The sequence below is a fragment of the Nelumbo lutea genome, chromosome 6, assembly GCF_056320005.1.
Source record: "Nelumbo lutea isolate HS-2025 chromosome 6, American lotus-T2T, whole genome shotgun sequence".
Classification (NCBI taxonomy): Eukaryota; Viridiplantae; Streptophyta; class Magnoliopsida; order Proteales; family Nelumbonaceae; genus Nelumbo; species Nelumbo lutea.
The window spans coordinates 3,402,367-3,414,805 of record NC_142689.1 but is presented as its reverse complement, the minus strand read 5'-3'; the positions used below and the strand labels follow the sequence as shown (position 1 = coordinate 3,414,805).

The 12,439-nt window shown below is 38.4% G+C and overlaps 1 protein-coding gene across 3 annotated transcripts; it reads left to right on the top strand.

The window, feature by feature from the left end:
- Positions 1-1,584: 1,584 nt before the first annotated feature.
- LOC148846871 (protein PLASTID MOVEMENT IMPAIRED 1-RELATED 1-like) lies at positions 1,585-5,906 on the top strand. Of its 3 annotated transcripts, XM_088950630.1 has the most exons (4): positions 1,585-1,935; positions 2,140-2,261; positions 2,338-4,443; positions 4,554-5,906. In XM_088950630.1, exons 3-4 carry the CDS (start codon positions 2,369-2,371, stop codon positions 5,701-5,703), a joined length of 3,225 nt encoding a protein of 1,074 aa, XP_088806756.1. In that variant the 5' UTR covers positions 1,585-1,935; positions 2,140-2,261; positions 2,338-2,368; the 3' UTR covers positions 5,704-5,906. The 3 variants fall into 3 exon arrangements, with proteins under 3 accessions (XP_088806756.1, XP_088806754.1, XP_088806753.1); XM_088950628.1 differs by having other exon boundaries at positions 2,143-4,443; XM_088950627.1 differs by having other exon boundaries at positions 2,140-4,443.
- The last annotated feature ends 6,533 nt before the right edge of the window (positions 5,907-12,439 follow it).

The window sequence follows — 12,439 nt, the reverse complement described above, 5'->3', positions numbered from 1 at the left end:
CTATATTATATTCTATTACAATAAAAAATGGGAATATTTCCTAAGGCCTTTTTTTTTTACTAAGATACCATTCTTTTTGAATTTGGTCCCTATCAGTACTACTTTTTAGTTAATCCTATTCCCCCTCATTAATTCTCATGTTTAAGGTATTAACAACCATCTTATTGAATCCTATATTCAAAGTATTTTCATTTCTCATATACCCCGCCCTAAGATAGTCAACCCTTCAAATATTTTGCCTTGAACTTTGGCTACCTCCTAAAATGTCCAACCCTTCAAATGTTGTCTTGGAATAGGGCTGGGTTGAGCTCGAATATGACTTAACTCGCTTGACTTTCACCCTAATGGCCCTCTATTACCCAAAAAAACAAAAATCCAATAATTGTCTTAATTGCATAGCTATAACCATCTCTACCAAAATCCAATGATAGTGACATTGCGAAAAAAAAAAAAAAAAACATCCATTTCTTTGGGGCTCGACTATGATATGAAAAAGATATAATATCCAAAACAACTGACTAATAAATTGGAATCGTAAATGTGGTAGCGAATCAGGTGGGTTTTGATTGGTCAAAACTCCTTCCATATTATATCTTTTCCATCATTTTTTTAAAACACAGATATATAAAGTACAAGGTTCTAATAAAAGATAAATGAAAATACAAATACATTATACAAAATACAAGGTTTTCCACTCTATATATTTGTATTTGTATTCTTACCAAACTGAGTATAAAAAGAAATACAAAAAGGTTCCTAATGAAGGGTTGAATAAAGTAATTGCAAATCACCCTTAAATAAAGGGTAGGTTTTAATAAATAATTAAAATATAAGGGATGTCTAAGTAAATCACCCTTAAATTTATACTTTTATATATACACGTTATCTCAAAAAAAGTTTAAACCAATAAGAAATCGACATCTAGGCTTCCAGGAGCTTCGCCATCCATCTAGCGTATGCTAAAAGGTGGCATCCTTTGTAATACACTACAGGTGGGCCGCACTTTGGCGCGTCATTTTGAATATGGTGGGTGGGCCAGCCCATCCGCTCCCTCTCATTTGGACACCTAATAATGCCAGCAATACCAACAGAATACGACGGAATGAGAAGGATATGATGTGATATGATAATGAATTCATCCTTCTTCAATTTTAAAACTTAAAAATTAAAATCCGCCGAATGTTCTTCCTTCTTCGCGTTCGAGCCATTGAAAAGGTAAACGAAATATGAATTTCAAACCTTGATTTGGAATCAAACATGCGGGATGCAAATCCGACGGTCTCCAGTCTCTTGACGTAAATTCCTAAGCCAATAACTACGTAATGATAGTAATTATGATGTACTTCCTACCTTTTAATCGTACATGAGTCGCATGGCATCGGTCTTCGCTGAACATCACATGATGATTTCATGTCGCACGCTTATTGAGAAGGAAAGGTGAAGGTGGCATCATTGATCAGTTAGTCGATTGGGGATCAATTGATCGGCGATGTGGTTATTCTTAAATCTACGGTCGATATAGTTTCATAAATATCTGATTGTTTGTATAAGAAAAGACCGAAACTAACAACAAACATTGCAAGCAAAGCAGTTTTATAATATTTCCCTCTCATTGTACAAATGTACAACTAGCATGAAGCCTTGCACGGCTCTTCTTCATCCTCGTCTCAACAAGACTCAAATGCAGGACAAAACATTTATTTTCTCCATTTATCTTCCCACGAAAGGAAAGATTTCGAATGGGTAGTTCTGAGATAGTATTGGCGAGGACAGACCGATTAATTCGCCGGAAGCTCGGAATTGCTCTATTTCCCCTTTTCGGCTTTCTGCTCCCCGTTTCCCGGGCCGGGCTCGGGATGTCCAAACGGCGAATTGTAAGGAGTAATATAGGTTTTCTGGTTATCTGAATCAACGCAAGGAATTCGGTGTTTCTTTGTAAGTATCATTGAGTTCGTTGGATGATTTTTTTTTTCATCGACCATCGTTAAGGGTTTTCCAATTTGTTTATGTGTATGGTTTGAAATTTTGAATGAACATGAAGAAACTTCCTTCGATGTGTTTTACCAATCAGCGGGAAATTTAAAGAAATTCGAACTGTTATGTTGATTATTATTTATTTATTGATTATTTTTCCGGAAGGAGGATGATGGCAAAATTCGAACCTGGGAAGAAGAATTGCGGAGATCCTGGTAGCGGGAGGTTGTTGCATGAGCTTGAGGTGCTGAGCAAAGCCCTTTATCTCGATAAAAACCCGCCAAATGGTATGGTTTCTGTCTCCGGTGGTCGTTCCAAATCTGCTGGGAAAACCCATGCCTCTGACATAAAACCCAAAACTAGGTTTCTCAAGGAAGACTTGTCTCACAAGTACATGGATTCGTCGCAGAAGGACAAGAAGTCTTTATGGGGTTGGAAGGCGTTGAAATCCTTGTCCCACATTCGTAGCCGTAGATTCAATTGCTGTTTCTCTCTACAAGTGCATTCCATCGAAGGGTTGCCGCCAAATTTCAATGGCGTCAGCCTCTGCGTTCGCTGGAAGAGGAAGGAGGGCGAGTTGCAGACCCGCTCGGCTAGGGTTTTGGAAGGAACGGCTGAATTTGAAGAGATCTTGACGTACTGTTGCCCCGTCTATGGTAGCCGTAACGGACCTCACCATTCTGCCAAGTATGAAGCCAAGCATTTCTTGCTATATGCTTCTGTGGATGGTTCTCCTAACCTGGATCTGGGGAAGCATCGGATTGATCTTACCAGATTGCTTCCTCTTACTTTAGAGGAATTGGAGGAAGAGAAGAGCTCTGGCAGCAAGTGGACGACTAGCTTCAAGCTCTCAGGAAAGGCCAAAGGTGCTGCTCTGAATGTTAGTTTTGGGTTTTTAGTAATAGGAGATGGTCGGGTTGAGTCTACGGGTAACAGAAATGCTCCTCAACTTTTGAACCTGAAACAGAATAGATTGAGTGCCACAAAACCTGTTATTGATTTGGATCTTTGGGACAGCAAGGGCTTGCATAGGCGAGCAGGAAGCCTTCCATCTCGATCTGTAGAGGATGCGAAGATTCTTCATGAGGTCTTGCCAACTTCAAGGTCAGAGTTATCCACTGCGGTGAGTTTGCTCTATCAGAAGCCTGACGAAAGCAAATTCAGCTCTCTGTTGGATTCTAGGCCCAAATTTAAAGTTTCCTCTGAAAAAGTTGAACCTCTGAAACCACATTCTGACTCTCCCTCTGAATGTGCAAGAGGAGATTGTGAAAATTTATGTGAAGATCCTGAGTTTGCTGTGGTTGAGAAGGGGATAGAAATTTCTGAGAAGGAAGAAGTGAAACTCGAATGTAGCACTGAGGAGGCTGTTGGTGATTCTTCTGTTGAAACTATCAAGGTCTCTGATATAAATAAGGGTGATGAGATGTCCCCTGAAGAGGACAGTAAGACTAACCCCCAAGATGAGGCCTATGGTAATTACAGAAAGGAGCTTTTGGTGAATGACTTTGATTCCAAAGAAAACAATATCTGCACAAAAGAGTCAGTAATGGAGGAATTAGAGCAGGCTTTTCATAACCTGTCACTTTTGGAGTCAGAAGTATTAGATTCTCCCCGGACAAAATGTGAATCACCTGAGCAAGCAGATTACACGGAGGCTAAATTGAATTATAAAGCTAGTAAAATGGGAAAGTCTCTGAGTTTGGATGATGCTACTGCATCAGTTGCAAGTGAGTTCTTAAGCATGCTTGGGATTGATCACAGTCCATGTGGGTTAAGCTCTGACAGTGATCCTGAATCTCCAAGGGAACGACTTCTGAGGCAGTTTGAAAAGGACACTCTAGCTGGTGGCAACTACATCTTTGATTTTGATTGTGGCAAGGAGTCAGGATTTGGTTATGATGCCCTGACTGGTCCTGGGTGGGGGGAATTTTCCGAGGGCTTTCAATCAACATCAGTTGTTCAAGATGCTGAGTCAGAGCATCATTGGGAAACAAAGGCAATGGAGAATAAAACAAGGGTAAAAATGCTGGAAGACTTGGAAACAGAGGCTTTGATGCGAGAGTGGGGCTTGAATGAGAAGATTTTTCAGAGTTCTCCACCTGACAACTCTGGTGGATTTGGTAGTCCAATCCATCTACTGCCTGAAGAACCACTTGAGTTACCTCCTCTTGCCGAAGGGTTGGGTCCCTTTGTTCAAACGAAGGATGGGGGATTTTTGCGTTCTATGAATCCTTCACTCTTCAAGAATGCTAAGAATGGTGGGAGCTTGATCATGCAGGTCTCTAGTCCTGTTGTAGTGCCTGCTGAAATGGGTTCTGGTATAATGGAGATACTACAACGCTTGGCCTCCGTTGGAATTGAAAAACTCTCTATGCAGGCCAATAAGTTGATGCCTTTGGAAGATATTACTGGGAAGACGATACATCAAGTAGCATGGGAAACTGCACCTTGTCTTGAGGCATCTGAAAGGTATTTTAGCTCACCATTGGCATTGGTTTACAAAGTTTGAAAAACTGTTTCTTTGTTGCCTTCTTTAACTTCCTGGCATTGTTGTCTTACATCTTCCTTGGTCGTTACAGACAGGTTTTGTTGCAGCATGAAACAATGGTAGGGCAAGATATTAGTGGTGGAAGAAAGAAATGTAAAACTAGGCACAGATCTAATATCTTGAACTCAAGCTCCTTAAGGGGAGAGATAGGCTCAGAGTATGTCTCTTTGGAAGACCTTGCTCCTTTGGCAATGGATAAAATTGAAGCTCTCTCAATAGAAGGTTTAAGAATACAATCTGGAATGTCTGATGAGGATGCACCATCAAACATTAGCCCTCAATCAATTGGGGAGATCTCAGCCCTTGAAGGTAAGAGAGCCAATACCAATGGCTGTCTTGGTTTGGAGGGAGCTGCAGGGTTGCAGTTGTTAGACATTAAAGACTGTGAAGATGATGTTGATGGATTAATGGGGCTCTCAATAACTCTAGATGAGTGGATGAGGCTCGATGCTGGGTTAGTTGATGATGAAGACCGAATTAGTGAGCGGACTTCAAAGATACTTGCTGCTCATCATGCTAAGTGCACAGATTTGATTACTGGAGCACAAAATGGAGACAAAAGACATAGCAAGGGTTCTGGTAGACGGTATGGTTTGTTAGGTAATAACTTTACTGTTGCACTGATGGTGCAGCTTCGAGATCCCTTGCGGAACTATGAGCTGGTTGGTGCCCCAATGCTTGCCCTAATTCAAGTGGAGAGAGTTTTTGTCCCTCCAAAGCCCAGAATATACCACATGGTTTCAGAAGAAAGAAGGAACAATGAAGAAAATGATGAGCCTGAATTACTGGTGAAGGAAGAGGAGATAAAGGACAAGGCATCAGAGAAAAAAGATGAAGAGGAAGGCATACCTCAGTTCAAAATCACTGAAGTCCATGTTGCAGGTCTGAAGACTGAGCCTGACAAGAAGAAACTCTGGGGTACCAAAACACAACAACAGTCTGGGTCCCGTTGGTTGCTTGCAAGTGGCATGGGAAAGAGTAAACACCCATTTATGAAATCAAAGGCTGTTTCAAAATCATCTCCACAGATGACAACAACAGTGCAGCCTGGAGACACCTTGTGGAGCATCTCATCACGTGTTCATGGTACTGGAGCAAAATGGAAAGAATTGGCAGCGCTGAATCCACATATAAGGAATCCAAACATCATCTTTCCAAATGAAACTATTAGATTACGATGAATTGAGCATCCAAATTTAAAATCACCTGAATGGGATTGTTGTACCAAATGCCCACCTGTTTAGGCATTGTAATCTGCTCCAAATAAATCTGGGTTGAGTTATTGTGTAGGCTGCAGAACTGGGTCGAAATGTAAATGAAATTCTTAGTGAATGTAAGCAAGATGGTTTTTGATAGTAAACAATAGTGATGGTTTCTGTCCGTAGAGTATTGCCTTGTATTCATTTCAACTTTTCAAGTATGGTTATTGGCTAATGGTCAGCCATGAAGCAAAATAGCAGATATTCTTTTGCCCTTAACCCTTGTCTTCAGCAAATCGAATCTTCTGTAGAAGAATGGAAGCACACATGGAGGCATTGTAATTCATGTGGCATTTGATTTTCTAATATTTTTGTTATGCAGGAACAATGCAAATAGCTTCCTTTCTTCCAGGACTTGCAAACAATGCTACCTGCCAGGATTTGCAAACGATACTTGAATGAATACTTTCAAAGTGCTTTAAGGGCCCGACAGATGCATTTTCTCCTTTTTTGAAATGGTAAAAATATCCTACTCCCCTCCTTTTTTGAAATGGTAAAAAACAAAAACAAAAACAAAAACGAGACAATGGATTTTCATTAAGAACTCCCGGGGCAAGGCCATAAGGTGAACTTATCTTTCTCTCCTTTTTCACTCTAGATGATCTATTTCTTTTTTTTTTTTTTTGTGTAGTTTCTACTATTATATTGAATTGGTGATTGACAAATGCGGCTTCCCATACTTTCATTTGAAAATGGTGAGAGACAGCATTGTAGGCTCTCCTAGTCCATCAATTGGCGGACATGAAGGCTATACCAATGATCATAATCTTTCTGTTTGCCAAAAAGATGCAATTTTGCAAATAGATTTTGCTCTAATCATTTTATTAGCGGTGATTGATGGCCTTGTAAGTGCCTTTTCATGGAACACATCTTGTTTGGTCATATTATTATTATTTATGATGATCATGTTGATGACGATTTTTGCACAGGGAGCCCCCCCCCCCCCGGGGGGCTGCCCACCCTCACTGGGGACTTATTTAGGGTTAAAGTATCTAAACATATTTATTATTATTTTTAATCTCTTTTTTTTTCTGGTAGGATTTGAGTTATATTAAATATATACTGGTATTTATTAATGGGGTGTTTGGGAACAACCGAACAGGGCAATGTAAACATATTTATTTTGTTTTTTCCTTCCCTCCGGTGACCAGATCAAGAGAAATTATGGTGCAAGAAAGAGAAGGATCAAATAACATGGTAACATAAGCAGTTAAGAGTCAGCTCCTCCCACATTTCTGGATAGCTGGATCATCTGCTTATCTCAGCACGACTGCACCTTAAGGAACGAGATGTTCCTAGCTAGCTGCCACTGCCAGAGATGTTGCTTCTTTGAAACAATGAAGAAGAAGCCACAGACCAGCTCCACCAATATCCATGACTTGTCCAACCAATCAACCTGCAATAACTCCTCTACAGATACTTCAGAGAAGCCATGAGAATAGGACAAGCACAGACCTGCAGCAAAGAAAGCAGCTCCACCCATGGAGATGATCCATGATTCTCTTGGTCCTCAATGAACCTGCAATAGCTGTCTCTTTAAACTCCAAGCTCCTAAAGGGTCCAACACTATATGCCCGATGGCCTTAGATTGCTCAAATAGAACCCTTTGAAACTCGGCTTTAACATTCCTTGCAGGGAAGTAGAGACCAAGGGTGAGAGTATTTAGAGCTGAATATTGGCCGTCATCCAACTTCTAATCACATAACTGATGAAAACAATCCATGGACGTAGCTAGAAGCATCTTGGTTATTTGTGGCAGCAAAAGGACTCATTGCTATCACAATATTTTTATGCTTACAAATTACAATATAGTTTTGTTTCTTTGGAAATCTCTTAATTATGTAATTTTGATATTTTGGTTACATTCGCTTTGCAGGAGTACATGGAGGCTCTAAAATAATCTTGAAGTGGAATCAAATGCATTGAAAACAATGATTTTCGAAACCTTTCAAGTGGCTACTCATTTTATCTTGGGGTTTCATTTTGAGAAACAGAATCAGGCTACGTTTGCAACCAGTTGGGAGGTAAAATAAATCACTTATTTCACTTGGTGGCGGTTTGCTCTCCAGGTTAAAATGTGAGAATTTCTTTCTCCAAAAAATATGAGAATTTCTGTGAGAGTTGTTCATAAAATGGTGTATAGTTGACGGTTGACACAGATATGATCAGCATATATGTTCTGTAAACAAGAGTACTCACTGATTTTTCTAGTTCAAGGCTAGATGAGAAGAAGATGAGAGAGAGAGAGAGAGAGAGAGAGAGAGAGAGAGAGAGAGATTTGAGTCTGCTCAGGAAAAGGGGCTTTCGTGGTTATGGGTGCCTTCATATGTAGTTATCACATGGCGTGGGTCGTCTGCATCTCTTTTATTCTCTTCTTAACTGGACATCCTTCAACTGAACACCGGAAGTAGTTCCTGATCAAATTACACGACGGAGTTTAGTCGTCCGCCTGCTTGTTTGTTATCAACTATACAGAGCAGCAGTTGATAATATATCGTGATAACCAATCAAACCCCATGTTCACCCATTTTCAATGGATTTTTCTTTCATCTACTTGTTCTTCCTCTGGGCTATTTTTGGTTTGATAGAGAAGCAGAAATTGGAGGGAAAGTTTAACAATTAAATTTTGTATAAAATTTCATTCAATGCATGCCTTCCATCAAAGCAAAGGTTAATGGATGTTTGGACGCCACATGATGAGATAAGCAAAATTCAATCTGTTGTCTTTCTCATAGTATTTGAGTTGACTGGTTAAATGAATATTATTCAACCATAGCCTTTGAAAAGCTTGCTAGAATGTGGACCATTCAACGTGGTACTCTCAGAATTTCCTTTCGGTCCCTCTAGTTGGGTCATTTCAGTGATAAGGCTGTTTATCTTCGCTCTTTCCATAAATCATGCAAGTGTCCTTCCAAGTGCAATACCCAAGGTTTAAAGTATCGGAAATACAAGATGTATCGGAAAAATAATTTTAAGAAATGTATCGAGATACATTTTTGATGCGCATAAATACGGATAAAAATTAAAGATACACATAAATATGATAAGAAATTCAAATAAATCATAAAAAATATATTAGTAACAATACTTACAAGTTTTATATGATTGTAAATAGCTCATTTAAATGTAAAAACCATATTTTAATGTTTATATAAAATGTGACATTTCAAGATATAATTAGTAACTGTTGAAAAATAATGAAATAACTAAAATGTGAAAAAACAAAAAAAAAAAACTAAAATGTGAATATGTATAATTTTCAAATAACCAATATAATTTATCTTAATATTTATTAGTATATAAATTTTAATAATTAATTTCAGCATTTATTAATAAGCACCACTAAGAAAAGATAAAATTTACTTAAAACTAAAAATGTATATAATTATAACAAGCAAATTGTAATGGCTTAGTGGCAAAGTTATAGGTGTTAAAATTTAGTGACCAAAGTTCAAGTCTTGCTATTGTTAACATTTGTAGTTTTTTATACTAATAAAATAAAATTAATGAAAGAGGATCATTAATTAATTGAATTATCGGATACATAAGACCGATACTTTACAATATTTTGAACCTTGACAATACTTATAACCCTTTTTTTTTTGCATTGAATCACTCCCTTGTGCCCCATAAAGGCCTGCATAGTACAACACTTTTTCAGCAATTAATTAATAACTTTTTTTTTTTCCAAAAGGTGGTAGGAGCTGTAATAGCAAGACTCTAAAACCACATCTATTCTAAGACTACAAATTTACGTGCCAATCGAGCCACCACTTAGTTGGTAGCACAATACCTATCATTTAAACTAACAAAAATGCCTATACATTCATCACCATCATCATCATCCAAGTCTTGTCCCAACCATTTGGGGTCAATTACATTATTGTTGTTTTGTCATTCCATTCTATGTGGCATGTGACAAACTATATTAATCAACTTTCTCTTATTCATCACTTAGTGGAGCTGTTTCTACGTTCCTTTGTATGACTTCATTTATAGCCTTCTCTTTTCTAGTTTTTCCACTCATATATTTAAACATTTACCTATCACACTCATTTTTTTATTGCATGATGTTTCTTAGGTTCAGTTTGGAAGGAGTACAAATACGGATATGTGCACTGCAAATACATACAAAATAATACAAAATACAATGTTTTGCACTCTACAATTTTCCTTAGGTTGTGTTTAATGCAAATAAGTTCGTAAGGATGCAAAATTATGGCAGTGCAAATGATTTGAGTATAAATTTTGATCTATTTTTGTTTCAAATTTTTAGCTTATTTTATTTGATTGCAGTACAAATGAAGTAAATTAAGACATGAAGCATAATAAAATAAAACCAAAATCAAAATTAAACAAGAATTTACACTAGTACACATAAAGTTGCATTGCAATCAAATACAGCCTTAGACTCAATTTGGAAGGAGTATAAATAATACAAAATAATATAAAATATAAGGTTTTACGCTCTAGATATTTTGCATTTGTGCTCCTTCCAAATGGGGCCTTAGGACTAAATAGAATATATGCAATTTAATTTAATTATAATAGAAGCACAAATTAAGGTACACTTAAGATTGAAGAAAGAGATAATTTAACATGACTCCTTTTATTACCTTGGTTGGGTAATTCAAAACAAGGGAAAGAATGTTGTGCATAGAATTAGAGCAACTGCTGGCTCTATGCAGTAAATTCAATGGACCTCACGTACACACTGCTCTATTGTCACCCCTTAATGTATTTTTTGAAAGTTTTGAAAGTGGGATCAAAACCCTAGTTCATTCCAGAGAACTGGAACGGGCCTCTGCCCATATCTTATTAACAACCAGAAACTGGTCTCCGTTAAGGAAACAACAACGACGGAAATCATTTCATCTCATGTGGTATCCAAACGGGCTTTAAAATCATTACAACCTATTTTCTAAAACCCATTTGGAGCTTGGAGTTGGAGGTGTTAATATGATCATCTTTGTGCTCTGGATTGCTAAGTATGGTATCTGTAACTGTGAATATATCTGTTTGCTCTGCTGCAAGTTACGACTTAACGTTGCAACAGTGTTTTAGAAAATCTATGCAAATGTGCTCCTGAAACAGTTTTCGTGCGTGAAACTAATTAATATTTCATATTTATTTAGTTATCAAAGTTTATTGTACCTTGGATATGGTTTGTTCTTCACCATCTTCTTTCCATACTTCTTCCACTTGAATCCATCGTCTAAGATATCTTTCTCGGTTTTTATTCTGAATGCAACTCTAGCCAGAACGGAATTTCTGGTTCGACTACGACGTCCCCTGACAACATGAAAACAAATACCAGTTTTAATTGATACAGAAAAGAAAGAAAATTCCAAAGCTACACACAGAAGAAAGTAACACTATGTTTAGCCAATCACTTGCATGTTGCTCGGGCTAGAGACTTCAGCTTGATTGCCATTCTTGCCGGAACCGACGATGTTGGGCATTGGAAGGATCAAATCCTGATTAGAAGATCCATGAGTGACAGGTGCTGTGTCTCCTTCAAACCATTGGTTCAAGTCCAGGTAGTCGGGAAGTTCGAAGTTTAGGAGATGATGGGAGATTTTTTCCGGTGAAATTCCGGCTGGAGTCGGATGACGATTAGACATCTCGATATCGATAAACAAATTCTGGGCAATATGCATGAATCACGAAGAGATGGGCCTGACTTCGAGATGCGGCGAAGCTTCCGTCGGATCCTACTAATGCCGCCACCAGCACTCAACCTGGTAGGAGCAGAGGGAGACTACCCATGGAATCCGGCTTAGTCAGGGCAAAGCCCGTTCGAGCAGCAATATCTCTTCTCCGTATTTATATGGGGAAGAGATATTCCCAATCGAAGGTATCAAAAGACTGTGTGGGCGACTATCCATGCAGTGAGAAGTCAGAGGTCATAATTCGCGAGACCGTCGGGATCACCGGAGCCGTGAATTTGAGTAGGGAAGACCAGAAGACTGAAGACTTTCCGGGTCTGGATCATTGGTCTTAATGTTTTATGCTTATCAATTAGACCAGCCTCGTATCATATGACTCTGTCTAACTCGTGCTTTGAGCCTTTAGACCAGTCCATGTCGAGTAGGTGAGACCAACGACAGCTGTCTAACGCTAACGGGCCTCAGTGTTAGGGTTCCTCCAGAACGCCAGATGTCATTAATTTGCCCATATTTCCTGGTTTGTTTCCTAGTTAGACCCGTGCCATATGGCAGCTGGCCGGCTGCAAACAGTATCCGTTTTATCAGATTGATCCTGTTGGAGATCTTCTATCAGTTCATATTTGAATCGAAATGTGGTCTAATCCCAATCCCCTTACTTATGTTCCCATTTTTTGACTCTCAACCACCTCTCTAAACCTTTCTTTCGATCTATACTCTCCTCAAAAACTTGTAGTGGATTAGAATATTCAAAATCTAAAACCCTTCTTCATACATGAAAATGCAAGCCCTTCATTGACCCTACCCTTCTCGCATTTGAGGGTGGCGCAGGTTGGATTGAGAACTAACATGTATTTTTCTATTATCTCTTGTAATATATACTGTATTTGGTTAGATGCAAACTCAAATATGTATTTTGTATAAAACTCTTTTTTTTTTAATTAAAGAATGCAAAGTATAACCCATTTTGTTATTCTTTTTGTTTGTATTAT